The sequence below is a fragment of the Lissotriton vulgaris genome, chromosome 1_1 (genome assembly GCF_964263255.1).
Source record: "Lissotriton vulgaris chromosome 1_1, aLisVul1.2, whole genome shotgun sequence".
NCBI lineage: Eukaryota > Metazoa > Chordata > Amphibia > Caudata > Salamandridae > Lissotriton > Lissotriton vulgaris.
In genome coordinates, this window is record NC_141685.1 from 1730824484 (window position 1) to 1730843667 (window position 19184).

The 19184-nt window shown below is 42.5% G+C and overlaps 1 protein-coding gene across 1 annotated transcript in view; it reads right to left on the minus strand.

The window, feature by feature from the left end:
* The window catches only part of USP6NL (USP6 N-terminal like), a 927917-nt gene that overhangs the window by 50921 nt on the left and 857812 nt on the right, over positions 1-19184 (minus strand). Inside the window, exons 11-13 of the mRNA XM_086918996.1 lie at positions 18367-18432; positions 17087-17186; positions 1498-1650 (exon numbers count right to left, since the gene is read on the minus strand). Of these exons, the coding sequence (XP_086775122.1) occupies positions 1498-1650; positions 17087-17186; positions 18367-18432 (319 nt within the window). The remainder of the gene's footprint in view (positions 1-1497; positions 1651-17086; positions 17187-18366; positions 18433-19184) is intronic.

The window sequence follows — 19184 nt, forward strand, 5'->3', positions numbered from 1 at the left end:
AAACATGTCGGGTTCGCACCTGTCCTGCACAGTGTTAAGCTTTTACTGTGTCTGTCGTGGACTCATGCAACTCGTGTGGCCCCTCCGCAAATGTGAGCGTGTTGTTGTTATCCACCCTTCTATTGTCTTGCCAATATATTCCGAAATACTCTGTCATACAGGAATGGGAATAGGTGATTTCAAAAGTGTTCCTCACCCGGAGACGTCTTCCTCGGGAAAACACTCGGCATCCGCTTTGCGTACTCCTTCGTACTTCGAACTCCGGTCAGTTTCAACTTCCCATTTCGGATATGGCGGTGAGCAGCCTGATAACTTTTAAAACGCTCCTTCCCCACGTAGAACAGCTGCTCACTCGTTGACGGGTGCTGTCGGCGGCTCGTGGACGCCGCCACATATGACGCTCCAAATCCTCCCAAGCTTCAGCAAAAGGATAAGACAGCACTCGAGGGGTAGAATATTTTCAACACGCCAGATTTTATTAAGCTGAGGGGGCACACACAGACGCGTTTCGGCGTGCTGCCTTCGTCAGTGTGTGTTGCACTGCGTTTACTGTCGACATTGTTTTTAAGCATCATTCTGCCAATCCCACATTATTCAGGACATGTATAGATATATATTCCAAATCTGATTCTCCACACCATGAACCAGACACCGACACGGGGAGGTTTCTGGAAATGAAGTCTTTACTCCACGATATATATATATATATATATATATGTGTGTGTGTCCAAATGATAAAAACTAATATTTAAAGGCCAAAACACACTAAATACACAATAACTTGTGCCCCATCAAGCACTGCGTATGACCTCACATCACTTATGACATGGTAAAATGATAACACTGTTGACATTTCGCAACGGTTCCAAACAGGCAAACTGTAGAAAAGGCTTCCTTGGCCAATCAAAAGGCCCTATATTTTTTTCAATTTTTCGATACTGCAGGGCTCCCGCAGGATCATACGTCTAGAAATAGCTAACTTTTTCTGAGCGTTAACCTCTTCATGTTAACACAAGGCCCTATTTAAATGCTAACAACTCAAAAACAACGGAACCAATTTACAAAAAATCCCAAAAGCATGCTTTTGAATAAAATTATTTTTGCCAAACTTGGTGTGACGCTTGATTACGTACATGGGGAAAGAATTTAAGACCTCTATATTCAAACATTTGAAAAACTTTAGGGCAATTGAGGAAGTTGTGCCTTAATCGGAATCAGCAGCATAAAATCATTACTTGTATTGTGACTTGTTATATTGTGCATACTCCAAAAATCATCAGTTAGATCAACACTTACAAGCAAGCCTTTCTTTAGCTGGACTGTGTGCTGCTAAACACAAGTGAGCTAAAAAATGCAAACTAGAACATCTAGAATTGAAAACTGCTGAAAAGGACAAACACAACACAAAATGTGTTCTTCTACTCTTAAAACAACATACAAAATACACCAAATGGCTGGACAGAGACAAAGGATAAACATGTCAGCTGTGTCTCTTACCTTGTGGGGGTAGGTCCATCTTGGCACGTTTGAGTTCAGACAAAGAGTTCTGTAGCTGTTCTATGACAAAGTCATCTTCAAAGTAGAAATCCTTGGCTAGGCTCTCCTGTAGAAATTCTATCAGTTCCTCCATGGACAACTTCATTAGATATTCTGCTCACAGATAAAAACAAAGTACCAAGAAACGTTGTAAATACAACTTTATAAAGTCTACTTGTGCTGTAATTTACTGTAGGAATTTATTGAAACAGTTATGGCAGCAGAGTTAATACATGGTATTGTAAATGCAGACATCTCAAAATGAAGAAACTGCAGAACATTAGAAGTGAAAATATCCTTAATCGAAATAAGGGATATTTATTTACATTAGGGGGGGGGGGATTACATATTTGCCATCCCTCATTCTATCCACATTTGCCACAAGACCTCCAGTTCTCTGGCAAATGGCACACAACTTGCGTGTTCACTTTAAATCCTGCGATCTCATGTACTCGTGCTATTGTTCCTTTCACCAACAACAGGATCAACATTTGAGAGATGCATTTCTTGGATAGCATTTCAAAATAGCAACTTTAACGTACAGCTATAGTTCTTCAATTTGCATCAGTAACTTGACATGTTGGGTAAAAACTGATTAAGGTGTGGCTGTAAGAACTGTACTTCATTATTAGAAATTTCGCCAAACATAATTAGATAAGGATGTTGGCTTGAGGCCATTTGGGGCATCTAGCGTCTCAGATTTTAAATGTCCTGTTTACCCTGGGATGAAACATGTTACTTACCTGTAACTACAGTCCATCAGGTTTGGTGTCTGTCATACATTCACATGCTTAAATCATTCCCAGTTGTCCTGGTTACATTCAACAGCAAACAGCTATAGAAAAAAAAATAAACAGTCTAGTTCAGGTAGCAATACTACCTGAATTTAAATTTACAAATGTCTGCTCTGTTCAATTACTTTCTATTCCACTTCCCCAGTGGCCACCATAACACAGATTTCTAGGCACAAGTATGAACTGGAATAAGGAAAGGGAGAGCCCTGAAGCAGATGACAAGCAAAGTGTGTGAATCAAACATGTTCACGCTGGAGACCTCTTGTTATATGGAACTTGTTTCTTCTCATCCATGGGGTTTTGATTCTTCTCTTGGAGGGACACACCAAAACATTACATCTCCTGATGAGGCTGCCTCTTTTTTGAGCCAATAAAGGACTGCTTTCCCAACCCTGAAAGGTCTTTCATACAATTAAGACGAGTGAATAGTATAAACAAATGGTAAATAAATGAAGGAGAGCAAGAAGTAGGCTTTCATTAACCAAAAAGATTGCTGCAAATAACTGCTTGTCCTACAGCTGACTCCCTCGCTGACTTAGTGTCCAGGAGGTAGCGCTTCACGAATATACTGGGGCTTTTTAATGGTGGCCACCACTGCCGCTACTCTTCTTGAGGAATGTGCTCAGTTTCAGTCTGAAAGAGGTCTGTTGGCTTTGTTATGGCAAAATGTAATTGTTGCGGTAATACATCTAGTGATACCTTACTCTTATTTGGATAGCAGAAAAAGACAGTGAGTGCTGGTTTTAATATAAAACTATTAGGCAAATTAAAATACATAGGGATTATCACGAGGAAGGCGAAAAAAGAATAGTCGACATGAACAATGGCAAGTGCTTCCAAAATGCAATATGTGTGACTGCACATTTCCTCATAAAGGCCATACTGACAACGACCTGCACTGGACAGTGTTTGAGAAGATAACTACAAGTACCAATAGGCCAAACACTCTTAGAACATGAAACAAGGTGGGTGTACAGATTACAAACAAATGTTGCCGTGCTCAATGATGACTTAAAATGGAATCAACTCAATGCCTTACAATAGTGTTCCCACTGTTTGGAAGACGAGTTTGTCTGACAACCAACATGAAGGTAGTATTAAGTATTCTATCGATTTGGACTCTGGCTGTGAATATACTAGTCTTCCAACAGCCACTGACATATTATGACATTCAATTATCAGGACCCGACAGTTGTACGAGAGGTTTTCCCTCTTAACAAGCTATGAGTATCCCATACAAAAAACGGAATCACAACAAATACTCCAATTACAATCTTTTTTCAAGACCAGTTCTCGAATAGTGTGTTTTATGAAAATGAATAAAAGGCTAATGTGGTATGGAATAAGCACCTAGCCACTTAGGGAAAAGAGATCATGCTAATCATGTCCCTGCTGAGTAAGGGGAAAAGAACTAGTTCTTTTTAGTTACCCTCACACACCCTAGTGGTGTCATGCTTCATCATCGGGTAACCCCGACCCCTAGAAGTCGAGGTGGGCTCAACCACAGTGTTGGGTAGCTCTTAGTAAGATGAAGACAGGGGGACTTAAATATAAAAAAAACTAAATCTGATCCCCGGTTTCCCTTTATTTTTGGGTCAGACCGGGTTACTAAAAGTTTATAAAAAACGGGTCTTTTTGGATTTTAATGGTCCTAAGACCCTAGTGTAAGTGCCGACATGTTTCAGTCCAACAAGGGCCGTAAAGGTCCAGGACTTTCTTCACGGCAAGTATCAGATTCCCCTAAAGTGTGTGGGGAATGATAGGTGGGAAGTCCTTATCCTATTTGTCATTCAAGTGAAGAGTAGCTTCTCCTTGTTGGTGTGTGAGAGTATCTCTGTATTGCCAGGCTCCACCTGTAGGGCACAAGAGAAAATTACATAGAAACACAAAATTATATATGCATGATAAATATACAATTGATACATAGTGCGTAATCCATACACTTGCATGCTCTCTTCTGTGTGCATGCTCGACGAGTGGTGTATTTGAATTCCACTCAGTGCCAGTCATCCATATCGTGAAAAGGACCGGCTAAATATAGTGACACATTAGGTCATTCGTTATATTCTAGTGCCAGATCGGTGTGTAGAATACATGGAAATAGTGAATAAAATACCAATAAACATAGTCTCAATTGCAGAGGGACTCATAAGCGTACTGTCATGCCAACACAATCTCATCCATTCATTCATACCATGTACACGTTAGTTTGTTCATATAGTGCTTTCAGTTGATCATTCATTTAAACATAGCATGTGCCCATTAGTATTATTGCTAGCACTTACCCAAACTTTGGGGGATATTTTGCCACTCAAAGGACCGGGAGTAATATAATGGTCCTAGTTACGTAGTGAAGGAATAAACAACAGGATTATGTATGGAGGAGCCACTACGAGAGATTGAGAACATCGTAATCTCAAAGTGAAACTGTAAAAACAGGGGCTGGGTTTATAATAAACAGTGCCCGAGTCGTATCGGCGTGTGTCTAAGACTTACTTAGTTGAAGACCCCACCGTTCTGGTAAACCTTCGTTCCTCCCAGTCCTCGGCTCTTCGCAGGAGCGTGAGGCTGAAAGAGCAGTTTTTAACGGGGACGCCGGGTGTGTACCCTTGCTACCGGGGTCCGCGTAACAGTGACGCATAACCCAGAAGTGACGTAATTACGCCCAACAGTGTTTTTCTCGTACCGGATATTCTGGGAAAAGGATGATGGGAAATGTAGTACCATTTCACTTCAGATACGTAACGTTATTGTCAAAGAGCCGAGGACTGGGAGGAACGAAGGTTTACCAGAACGGTGAAGTCTTCAACTAAGTAAGTCTTAGACACACGCCGATACGACTCGGGCACAGTTTATTATAAACTCAGCCCCTGTTCCTCAGTTTCACTTTGAGATTACGATATTCTCAATCTCTCGTAGTGGCTCCTCCATACATAATCCTGTTGGTCATTCCTTCACTACGTAACTAGGACCATTATATTGTTACCCCGGTCCTTTGAGTGGCAAAATACCCCCCAAAGTTTGGGTAAGTGCTAGCAATAATACTAATGGGCACATGGTATGTTTAAATGAATGATCGACTGTAAGCACTGTATGAACAAACTAACGTGCACATGGCATGAATGAATGGATGAGATTGTGTTGGCATGACAGTACGCTTATGAGTCCCTCAGCAATTGAGACTATGTTTATTGGTATTTTATTCACTATTTCCACATATTCTCCACACCGATCTGGCACTAGAATATAACGAATGACCTAATGATTGTGTCACTATATTTAGCCGGTCCTTTTCACGATATGGATGACTGGCACTGAGTGGGATTCAAATACTCCACTCGTCGAGCATGCACACAGAAGAGAGCATGCAAATGTATGGATTACACACTATGTATCAATTGTATATTTATCATGCATATATGACTGTGTTTCTCTGTAATTTTCTCTTGTGCCCTACAGGTGGAGCCTGGCAATACAGAGATACTCTCACACACCAACAAGGAGAAGCTACTCTTCCCTTGAATGACAAATAGGATAGGGACTTCCCACCTATAATTCCCCACACACTTTAGGGGAATCTGATACTTGCCCTGAAGAAAGTCCTGGACCTTTACGGCCCTTGTTGGACTGAAACATGTCGGCACTTACACTAGGGTCTTAGAACCATTAAAATCCAAAAAGACCCGTTTTTTATAATTTTTTAATAACCCGATCTGACCCAAATATAAAGGGAAACTGGGGATCAGATTTAGGTGTTTTATATTTAAGTCCCCTGTCTTCATCTTACAAAGAGCTACCCAACACTGTGGTTGAGCCCACCTCGACTTCAAGGGGTCGGAGTGACCCGATGATGAAGCATGACACCACTAGGGTGTGTGAGGGTAACTAAAAAGAACTAGTTCTTTTCCCCTTACTCAGCAGGGACATGATTAGCATGATCCCTTTTCCCTACGTGGCTAGGTGCTTATTCCATACCATATTAGCCTTTTATTCATTTTCATAAAACACACTATTCGAGAACTGGTCTTGAAAAAATAGTGTAATTGGAGTATTTGTTGTGATTTAGGTCTCGTGGGGAGGATATACTCCAGTCTCCTTCCTCTCAAAACCCCCCTGACCACTGGTGAACTTATCAGTGATCCCTTGTGTAAATAAAAAATCCCATACAAAACACATATCTCCATGTGGTATTACAACAAACATAATCCAATTCCACAAATGTATTTTTTGTGCAATGCACACCTGAACATGAAAGATTAACAATAGGGAGCTTTTTCTAAATGTTCAATAATTCACGCATTGCTATTATGAATTAAACTGGACATTGAACATGGCCATTTTGTTGACGACAATTCCCAGAATGCAATGGCAAGCACTCTTCATTCATCTAATGTTGAGACTGTCCACTTTCACATGAGAGGATCATATTGTGTAGCCTCTCCAATAATACAATGCATTTGGTACTTTCATTCAATGAGGGGTGCACTTGACCGTGATCCCCACAAGGTAGTACCACACTTGCACTACTGTTCTGGGGCGATGACAGTAGTACATAGATGCCGGTACCAAATCAAATGAATCCATCTGACTGCATTTGCCATGACACCCAATGCTGTTCAAGATGAAACGTTACTGACGCCTCACTCTGAGGAAACATTTGCTTCAAAAAGGAGTACTGATCACACGATAATGGGCAGACCAGAAGAGTTCGGGGGGCTATTGGGTGTTAAAAGGCGACAGGGCACACTTGTTGACAGAAGTAGAATAGACCATGCTAACCAAATTAGTAAACCTCAATGATGCTTGTGGGCAGCACATTTAACAGTTAGCCTGCTCTCCTTTTTTTCTCGCCACGAAAATTGTGATGACTGCATTATTAAGGACACTATCTGAGCATGTGCACCGTGCAGGACATGAACGACACAGTGGTACATGTAAGAGAACTATAAAGAACAAAGGGTTCCAATGTACCTTATTTCATCCATTTCAGTAACGATGCAAATTAATGTCTCTAAAATGACTATAAATTGTATATGACATTTCCCGAGCAGTAGTGGTTGGATTACTATATTACAAACATCTTCTGGATTCCCATGGTCTCATTACGTTGCTCTTCTTTGATTCTACTTTAAAAACTGTGCACAATATCACAGTTTACTTCATTCGAGTTTCCAAGGATACCCGAGATAAGATCTGAAGGGCACCCAAGTCTTCCTGCAGGAGCCTCACCCAGAAGAGACAGATGGGCACGGATCAATTCAAGGGGACATCATTCCCAGAAGAAAATTGAAAGTGTGCACTGTATGCATATCTTATGGAAGAAGCAGGAGGGCGGGAGACGATCTACAAGACCGTGCACATTAAGTGGGGATAACACAAACACGTTATTCATTCCAGTTCACATTTTTTCAGGCACAGGGAGGTTAAGTACTTTGCACCGAATCAAATATTGTTGAATCAGATGCCAACCGAGGATTGAAACTTGAGTTCCCAGGCTCCCAAGTCAACAGCATTAGCCACTAAACCACATCTCTGTCTTGGCCTAGTGATAGATCGTCACCCAAACCCAATGTAATGTACAGCTCTCTGCTGCTTCCTAACTACGTTCGCACTATATAAATAGCAATGCATACATCCATGTACACAGGGTATTATTTGGTGTACCATATTACAGGCGAGACCTTGTGGTCAGATTCCAAGTTATGGTTTGCATTATCTCTTTCCCTCCATCCATAAGTGATCCACTATAGGGATTGTTTTAGATGCCTTCTTTGGAGCATCTATGCAGTCATATGGGATGTAGTCTAATCACAGCACTGCCAGTGGGAGGAAAAACCTCCGAGTGGTCATTTGTATTATAGAATGAGACCTTGAAATGCTATTGGGTGGGGGCTCAGCATCCTTCAGTAGGTCTTCCCATAGTCGCCATACTCTTGCCTTTAAAAAGTCCGAGTACGATGTAGACCCTCTCCTTCTCTCTCCCCTCCATAACATCATCTTCTGCATGCTGACGCTGGAAAACTAGAAAAGGTCAAATCTGGTGCTGTGGCGGCTGCAGCGATGGAGGTAGTGAAGGCTGTGGAGGCAGTGGTTGTGTCGAAGGTAGTTGAAGTCCCAACGGGAACCTGTCTAGTAATCAGTTATCCTGGTCTACCCCTATGTGCAACATAGGTGACAAATAATAACACTACACCAGACAAGATCGGTCATAATGTCTGTCACATTGGGTGTGGTGAAACCACAATCATGACTTTCTTCTTCAGGACCATATACAGACAAAAGGAGATGACCTTACAGTGAGAAATTTATATCATGGTCCTGATAAACAACAAATTGATATTTTGCAAGTAAGTAGGAAGTAATGAGGGCTGGTCTACAGATGCCCTCATCTTTCGATTCACCATAACCACTTTCCAAATCCATACCCTAAAGCTTTACAAGCAGTGCAGGTAATGGCAACTGGACTGAGGAGACTAACATGAAGCAAATAAAGGTGACCTGATGTGGAGGGGAAGAGGTGATCACTGTAGTGATCAACAATAATTTTGTCATTGATGTGGCAGCCGTCAACTATGTAGCAGGTCTCTTCATTGATGAAGAAGTCAGTGGGCTAGCCGTTGATGAGGACACCGAAGGATCTGTTGTCACTGATTTCGATGATGAGGAAGGACGTGTCTTTTCCATTGAATGATGGTGTGTCAAGGGTGGCTTATTACGCCACTGATAAAGTAAGAGTAGACAACACCAGAGGATGGCGCTGTTGTCAAAGAAGACCTCCACGACAATAACTTTGCTGATGGTGTTTTTGTCTGGAAGGTGTATAACCTCAGACTACTTTAATGTCTTAATCTCAGCCTTCCTGAGCGCTTTGATTTCTATTTCTGGTTTTTCCATCTCTGAGCCTTTTGGAAGACTTTTGGCTCTTTTCTTCTCGTAAGGAACACCAAAACAACTAAAAACATGATGATGGGGATTCCTCTTTCTTGAGCGGATTTCTCTATCAATAACATTAGTGGTGAAAAACGTCTGGTAAATTTTGCACTCCAGAAATCTGTGCCCATGGTACAGTACATGCAATATATCCACAAATGATGCAGGTCCCCCAAGTGAGAGTACTTTTGCCACAAACTCCACATAATCTGGAGAGCTTTCATGGAGGAATCCAACATGGTGAAAGCAAAACACACCACCTGGCCCAAACATATTCCACAGACAAGAGTTACACACTGAAAAGCTGCCAATGGAGTTGGAATGAACCAGAAACCTTCAGGTCTGGAGAATTCTTAGTTTACCTCAGTGAAGAGGAACAATCAGAGTCCAGTGAAGACTCCCTGAACACACAATGTGCAGAAGAAAAATAAAAGCTATGGTGACCACCAGGGGAAGTGGAGTTCAGCGCACTTCATCCTATCAGATAGGTTTGGGTCTATTCCAATTAGGTTTTGTGCTACTGCCTACATACAAGACGTGTGGTAGAAATGTGAGCTATGATGGACTCATGGAAGAGTGGAGTTCAGAGCTCTTCAAACTCATTGGCTGGAGTTCACATCTTGATAATGGGGAATAGTTAGGCATGTGAATTATTAAATTTCCCATGTTGGAGAGTAAGAAAACGTTTTGCATTGTGTAATGCTCTAAAAAGCTGACTATTGTCAAAATTAAGGGAAGGTAGCTGGAGGTATCATGGTTTCTATTAAGCACCTATATGAATCACACAAACTCTTTAGGAGATTCAAGAGAACACGTGATTTGGTCATCTATGCTCCAGAACCCAGCCAAGAACAAGAGAGGGGGTTGGTGGGGGTTCTTGCTATTTCCCGGCTATCCTCGATACTAAGTCTGTCCCCCCAGTCTTTGGTGGCGATCGGAGCTGGGGGCCTCCCCCAGCCCTGCCCCTGTGGTTAGAAACCTTGGGATGAAATGTGATTCAGGCCTGACTTTTGAGCCAAAGTAAGGGCTTTATCCGCTTGCTGATTTTCTACCCTGAGGTCTTTAAGAAGGAAGCTGCATCTGATCCCAATAGAGTATCGCAAGACTATTGTCCACGCTTTAGTAACCTACAGGCTGGACTATTCTTATAGACTGTATTTGGGCCTTCCAGTCTTTTTGATTCAGTGCCTTCACACAATTCAAAATGCTGCTGCGAGGCTGAATCGGACAATCCCACGTCGATTCCCGGTGTCTAGTCACTTCATGCCCTTCATTGGCTTCAGGTCAATAAGAGAATCCAGTTCAAAGCTCTGACTTTAGCTTTCAGAACCTACCATCGTAAGGGTCCCCTTTACCTTAGGAGCCATTTTAAACTATAGTCACAGAAGAGATGCCCGAGAGCTAATCATCTCAAGCTTTTCCGCATCCCCTGCATTCGCTGGGCCAGAAGCGGAGGCAGATCCTTTACCTTTATGAAGCTACACAGTGGAATGCTTTTCCTCTTAATTTTTAAAAGTATCCCGTCTGAAGCTATTTTTAAAAAGTCGTTCAAAACGTTTCTTTTTTATTCTTGTTATGGCTGCTGTCAATCCCTTTTCTGCCCCGTTCTCAGGGTTATCTTCACCGCTAGTGCCGGGATGCCTCCTCGGAGGTATCTGTGAGCTTTACAATTGAGATTGTATTGTACTGTATCTAAGTGTTTCCAACGTATTCTTTATCCTGATTTTGCAAAAGGATCAGCCTGCTATTTCTGCATTTGAAATGCTGGATTTGCATAGATTTCAAACGGTACTACAAAAGACCAGTCCATAATGGTCCAATTGTCATGCCATAGCTATTCTATGATACGTGCAGTGGTCCACTGTGTCACTACATATCCACCTCCAAGCTCCTTCTAGCATATATAGGCACTCCATGCACTAGGCAGAGCCAGCCTGATGGAAAGGCTGCTACGCTCTTACTGCAATTGTACTCTTAGGAGCAGATGAAACTTTTCTAAGAAGTGACCCTAAACGTAAGAAATAACGGATCACTTTGTTATCTCTATGTCAATACCTCTCCTGCCCCTCCAGTTTTTTGTGATACTGAAAAAAATGCAAATTCTATTAGCAACTGCCAAACGAAAACAAACATGAAAGGGGGAGGGTTACATGCCTCGGGGGCACTAATACTGATCAGCAGGCAGTAAAAAGCCCTCTCATTGGACAGCCACAGCTATAACAGCCTGCCCACTCACTGCTGCCCACTCATCTGTGAACAGTGGGAGTGGGGTGTCGATAATCATATAAGACTACGTGGGAACATGGAGAAGCGTGCTCAAGAAGTGGCCCCATGGAGATTGCTGGATGGTAGTGCCTTAGGCATGTTTCTGTTAAGTATCAGGTGCATAGAGCACAATAGGGTCACACCAGGTATCTAGCTGTCTGTGTGTAATGTAATGTAATTGCCCATTTATACCGCGCTACAATCGCTCCAGGGAGCATCTCGGCGCCAATGTGTGTTCAACCTGATGTCAAAGTTGCCTTACTGCTTGGAGCGACCAGGACCGGATATCACACTAGTGCTCTGGCAATTATGTCTGGAAGGTTGTAAATCCAGGTTTTTAATTGTTTACGGAATTCTGATTCCTTGTCCAGTGCTCTTAAGTGTGGGGGGAGGGTATTCCAGGCCTTTGCACCTAGTACCGCCAGGGATTTACCCCCACAGGTTTTAAATCTAAACCATGGGACGGTCAATAGGTTGGCATTGGAGGATCGCAGTGCTCGAGTTGGACAGTATCTTGCAATTTTTTTTCTTAAGTATAAAGGGCCTAGGTCGTGGACAGCGCGGAAGGTAATTATCAGCACTTTGTACAGGACCCTTTTTGTTATAGGCAGCCAGTGTAATACATTAAGCGCTTTGGTTGCTGAGGATTTTCTCGGCCATTTTAGGACCCGCCTTGCTGCCGCATGCTATACCATCTGAAGTTTGTGGGTAACCACCTTATTGGTACCAGCATACAGGCTGTTACAATAGTCAATGCGTGATGTAACTAATGCAACCGTAATTGTTTTCCTCGCTTCAAAGGGCAGCAAGTCAAAAAACTTCCTGAGTCCCTTTATCACCCCAAAACAGGTGCCTGCCACTTTTGACGCCTGGTGTTTAAAGGATAAGTCGGCGTCAAAGTGTACCCCAAGATTACGAGCTGAGGAGGTGGTGTGAGGCGGTATTTCTGCCTTCTCGGGCCACCATAGTCTGGGAATGAAATCATTTTTAGGCCTATAGGCATGATCTCAGTTTTGCCTGTGTTGCATTTTAGATGGTTTCTCCGCATCCAGTCAAAGGTGGCTGTTAGGCAACATTTGAGTTTTTCCTCCCAGACCTGGTTATCTTTATCCATTACCAGGATAAGTTGTGTATCGTCGGCATATGCTATTACATCTATGCCAAATGACGATATCAGCTTTATCAGGGGTGCGGTGTAGACATTGAATAATGTCGGACTCAAGCTGGAACCTTGAGGTACTCCCGTCGACAGTGGTTTCTCACTGGAACGGAATTCCCCCAAGGTCACCACTTGTCTCCTGTCACTTAGAAAGTTCCTTATCCACTCCAGGGCTGTGCCTGAAATGCCAGATGTTATTAGCCGGTCTATTAAGATAACATGTGAGACCGTGTCGAAGGCCGCCGACAGATCTAATAATATCAGGACGGCCTTCTTTCCTTGGTCTAGGTCTGAGCGGATAGTTTCAGTAGTGAACAGGAGAGCTGATTCCGTGGAATGTTGGGTCCTGAAACCTGCTTGGTTGGGGTGCCATGCTTCACTGTCTTCCAGGAAGCGAGTACGCTGTTTATTTACTAATCGACTCTGTGATTTTACACAGTGCCGGGAGGAGTGAGATGGGACGTAAATTTGAAAGTATAGTGGGGTCAGGGAGCTGTTTATTTTGCAAAGGTTTCACTGCTTTCAATTTCCACTCTGAGGGGACATTGGCTGTAGACAGTGATTTCTTAACGATGTCATTTATTTCTGGGTTGACAATTTCTGCAATGAGATATAAGAGTCCAATGGGACACGGGTCAAAAGGTGATCCCGATTTTGTTGCCAAAATGGCTCGCTTAGTCTCCTCCAGACTAATTGTAGTAAAGGCTGTGAACTGGGTTATCTCCTGCCTTTTGTTGTCGTCCTCATTCCTTGAACCCGGTATAGGGACCTCAAAGTCTTTCGTCAGACCCTGAACCTTTTCTTCAAAGAAGTCTGCGATAGAGTCACAAAGTATTTGTGAGGGCGGAATGTCCTTCATTAGACATTTAGGTTTATTAAAATCATTCACAATTTTAAAAATCGCTTTATGTTTGCTATTTGCTGTTTCTATTGCTGACGTAAAATACTTTGTTTTTGCCTGTTTGATTAGTGCATGGTACGCACTCTTAATCTTTTTGTATTTACCACGTTCTATACTGTGATCATTTTTCCGCCAGCTGCGTTCAGCTCTACGTAGCTCCCCCTGTTTGTTTTTAAGTTCTCGGTCGAACCAAGGGGCGGATTTCTTCTTTTTCCCGGGTCTGGTTTTATTTCTTCCCTGTCCAGCCATACCTTTCAGTTCATTCATCCAAGCCCTAAAAGTATTTAGGTTTCTAGAATCTACTGGCCTTGGTCTACATTCTCTACCCATTGTAGTTAGTTCTGGGTGGTTCATGATGGCTTTCCAGTCATCTTGCCTGGCCAGGTTGCGTTCTTCTGCATGTATATTCTTTCTATTAGTCTCCAGGGAGATTGTAAAAGGTATTAATGCGTGATCCGTCCACGTTTGGGGTTTAGGGTGGTCTGTTATTAAAATATATAGATTAGTGGCAATGCAATCTATCGTATGTCCAGCCTCATGGGTGGCTTGGGTGTCACAAATTGTGAGACCCAGTACATCCATGGTTTCCCTAAATGAGGTAGTAGATGCTTCCGTTGTGGACTCTAAGTGAATGTTTATATCTCCCAACATAGTGAAATTAGAATATCTAAGTATCAATGGACTTAACACCTCGCCGATACTCCCCAGAAAACCTGTGCATGATCCAGGTGGGCGGTAAATCAATGCCCCTGCAAAGGAGAAGTTATCATGGATTTTAAGGCAAAAACCCATCCCTTCCGCATCTTTTAATTCATGGAGTTCTGTCACCGAACAACCAAGTGTATCTCTATATAGGATGGCCACTCCCCACCTCCCCCCCGCCCCCCCGTTGTTCATTTCCTCTGTCAACCCTTTGGATACTATATCCTCGAGGTAGGGCGTGTACCAGATCGGGAGTACACCAAGGTTTAAGCCAGGTCTCTGTAATAAAGAGACAATCTAAGTTGTCATCGATTCGAAGATCCTGAATATGCTGGGCATGCTTTGGCAGAGATCTCGCATTGATTAGGCCTGCCTTTAGGGTATAATTAGAAGTTAAGAGGGCGGAGACCTGAGACCACGTGAAAGTACAGTGGCAATCCTGACAACTCACCAGGCCTGTCCAGTCTGAGGGATCGAGTTTATGTAGGTTGCATCCGCAATCTGATTTTAGGGCTAATAATTCCTGTCTGCTGTAGCTCCCTTTATTGGTCCCAGCAGGGTTCCTAGCCCTGTGCCCGGCCAGTGCGCGGACGGGCGCAGACGGGCTGGACTCTGGCTTGACTCCGGCACGAGTACGGCCCATCCGCTGAGCGCGTCCGCTGCGCGGAGTCATGGCTGTTTGTTTTTATACCGGTGACTCTCGGGAGGATGGATTTAGGCCCAGATCTCTGTACTGGGGTGAATGTATGACATTGTTCTGCATTCTATCCATCAACTGTTGTTTTTGCATCTGGCTCGACCCTGGGCAGTCTGGTACAGGAATAAAAGCACGCATCATCCTGCAACAGAAGAGCCGCAGTTATACAACATGCACATAAAGAAACAAGTGTGAGAACCTCAAAGCCAGCTCAGTGCCACCTTCTCTCACCTTAGACTGTTGGGTTATTGGAGCATGGAGCTTAATAGATAAGAGCTTTACATTTAACATGTAATAGAAAACGCAGCTATCTTTTATGTACCTTTGTTTAAGAGCAACACAGAGGCAAGAGTGAAACCGTTCAGTCTGCTGGAGAGGGTTGTACTTGTTGATACTGAGGGTGGCTGTATCTGAAAAGACTTACTATTTAGTGCCAATTGGGCTAACTTGCCTCAAGAAAGATGCATCATTTAGCGGCAGATAGATTTATAATGTGCTTTGTATACTTTGGGAGTCAAATTTACTGAAGTTATTGAACACAGTGTGTTAATTTAGCTCTTGGAAGACCACTACGCCCGAAGTATTGCCCTTTACTTTAAACCTATAGAAAGAAGGAAGAAACTACTGTGGCTAAAATGCAGACTCATGTTTAAGGATATCTAGGATGAAATCTCAGCTTCCACACAAAATATCAAACAGGGTGATCCTGGGCAAGAAATATGTCATGTACCTTCCTCAATGTACTCAACTGAAAACTTTGTGAGTAGAGACTATGGTTAGCTGAGAGTTAGGCCTATGCTAAAAAAAATCCTATTTTCAAAATAGTTTTAAAGAAGTGCAATGTATCACACTGAAACACAGATGTAAAAGAAAACAGTTAACTTTTGTATTTATTTCCAGCAGTGTGGTTATATTTTACATGCCTCTGTTGTGGGATGTGTATAAAGAGTAATTCTATGGCTACGCTCCTGCGTTCGCTCTTAGGAATGAGGTAGACCACTGGCTAAGCTCCTGCGCAACTTGCTCATCTAATGCTTTGGCTTGCCCACTTATGTTGATTTGTGTGTGTGTGAAGGGTGGTGGGAGGGGGCGGGGAGTATTCTGAATAAACGTCTTTCACAATTATAGAACTCATAGGTGTACAACAAGTGACCGTACACTGTCTCTCTGAAACTGAATGTAAAATGTTGGAATGAGCAGCATATTACATTGGTGCCTTGTACCCCTTGATGACAAGGGTTGGGATAAGGATGCATGAAAGGAAGCGGGTGCAGACCCATGCTTGCTTCTTTCGCTCCAAGATCTCAGGATCCTGGACGTCTGGGGCAGGACGAGTGAATGAAGTGCAGTACTGAACTCTTGCAGGCAGTGCAGCTGGCATTTATGAGAAGACAATATGGCAGGTGTTTCTGTAGAACGGAGGACAAGAACCTTCAACAGAAACTACGGGGTGACTGAGCAAGCAGCTGCTTGTCTAGGTGTCAGAGTTGTGTGCCTGTGGGGTTATAATAGGAAAAGCTAACTCAGGCAGGAGTGGCAGAAGCAGGGAGTATATAGAAGGCTTTCACAGTGAAAAGTATCACCCTCTAACTGTTAATGACGCTCGAAACGCAAATTATGCGTCATTTACATTTATAAATATTGATGAAATCAAGAGACAACAAATCAACCGGAAGAGCGTTGAAGCCTACTAATGTCTAATAAAGTTCTTGTTGTTTGAGACTTGTAAAATGCTGCAGTGAAATTGAAGTTCTGAAATAATAAATGTTCTAACTTTGTGAAATTCAACTGTTCTACTTCAGTTTAATCGATTGTAGTTGTAACAAAAGAAAATCTGCAGGTCTAAGTAGAAAACGTAACTTTTATCACTTCTCTTGGTACATACAGTACAAACAATTCTACTTTCAAATCTAGGGCCCCTGAAATGCGCATTATGTCATGGATTTGAGGCAGAGTATTTACACTTTTGTGCAGCGACAACTGAAGTAGGTTAAAGGGGTAGATAAACAATGGACTATAATCCTGAATCTTAGGCAGAAAGTATTGGTTAATATTTTGCATGAGGTTTCCTATTCAGGTTTGTGGACATAAGAGACTCTTACTTCGGTGCAGTTTCAAAATCGTGTAAGACATTGCAGTGAGTACGCGCTCTCCTTCTAGTATGTAGATGTCCCATATCCTTAGGCTTAAAGTAAACGGAGTCTATAACAAGAACACAAAATAATTATTGTCAAGTGTAGTTAGTGTATAACGTTTTACTAACACTTCAAACATGACCTGGAAAATATTGAAGAATCATTCATTCATTAACGTCAGAGTATTCTACAAGTTTTGGTGAGCCACACATTCAAAATTTACGCGGTGTGTGAGCGAGTGTGTGTGCATGAGTAAGCATATGAAGGCCAAAGATGTGGCCCGATGGTATGGCTGCCCACTTGGCATTTTGTCATAACCTTAAGAGCGGACGGAAAGTAAACTATGGAATAGAAGTTTTACCTTTCCTCCTGGATGGAGGTGTGTATGGTCACAGTGGACCTGCTGGGAAGGAAAACTACTAAGAGGCCATCATTCGAGAAGATATTTGGAATGCAATTTGGTTGACAATGGAGCACATTTCAAAGATATTCACGCGCAACACCATATTTCAGTTAAAGTATTTGGTGTAAAGTAGGACAAAATCAATGCAGCTCATGGCATTATAAAGTTTACACTGGTAGTTATCCATAATGTAAACGTCACTGTGTAAAAAGACAACAAAGAAGAGTAGTGACCACATGCTAAAGAGATTTCAAATAAAAAGTGACATTCAATTTTTTTTTATAGTGCAGGGCTGCAGATAGTGTTTGATTGTGTTAAATAATGGATTCAACCAGATAGAACAGTTGAAGAGGGTCATGTATCACAACAACCAAGAGTTTACACTGCTCCTTAACCCTTTCGCTGCTGATGACGAGCTCAGCTCGTCATCACCCACGGGTGTCGTGTGCTGATGACGAGCTGAGCTCGTCATAACTGCAGCAAAAGTGCAATCTGCAGCACAGGGGAAAAATCCCCGCAGCAGCCATGTGGTTAAAAAATACCAAGTGTGCTTGTGTTTAATATATATTGTTAACGATAAACACATTTAGTTGGGTTTTCTATCAATAAATGCATTCCAAACATTAAAAACAGGCATTCAAAATATATTACCAAATATTTCACTGATTCTACATATATCGGTGCACAAGCCACCTCATTAAAATGTACCTACTCTTGCATTACCTGGTCTTCTTTCACCTCGTTTCCAATGTTAGCAAGCTATCGATATCAAACATGCTGGTGTATGCAAAATGATACTAATTAACCTATGTGAAAAACCCAAGGAAATACATAGATTACAAACCCGATCCAAGAAACACTGGAAAAACCACTTCATTGTATACAGGCTGGAGTGGAGCTCATGGGAATCCTGCAAAGAAGGAACAGTTGAATGTCATTTTACAACAGGACCACAGGGTTTGGAGTCTATAACATAACTGACAGACAGCTGGCAGATGTATACATCCCTGGCCAGGGAGGACCATGGATTGAGATTATAGGTCCTGTGTTGGATGTCATTTTAAAGTCTAAATAAGTTTTATAACAGCCAGTCATCTTCTGAATACCTGTATCTCAACGTCAACCAATTTACACCAGTTAACTGACATTGCTTTACTTTCACACATTTAATTGAGCACTACAGAGCAGCAGATAAAACTGTGTGGAGTACTTCTATTACACTGCAGTTTTCAGATGTGTGTTTAATTACAAACTGGTTAATCTAAGGAAGAAAGTGAACAGGATGAAGCGGATAAGTCTCAATAGAGAGACGAAGAAATGTTAACTGGCTTGACTGAGTTGGTCATGTCTTAGGGAAAGGTCATCCTAAAAAAAAAAAAAAAAAGTAAATTGATACTTGTATAGCGCACTACTCACCCGCAAGGGTCTCAAGGCGCTTGTACGAATACTGCTGTGGAACCCATCCTGGCTTTCCCTGTGAGGCGTCCATTCCTGGGCACCCCCAAGGTGGAGGCCAGGCATCCTTAGCGTTGTGGGGGCTGTTGTGAAGATTAAGCAAGCTATTGGCCAGAGTTGCAGAGTGGGACTCCATGATTGGAATAGGCACCGAGGCGAGAATTATCAGGTCCGTGGAATTTTGAGCCCAAGACCCGTCGAGGCGGG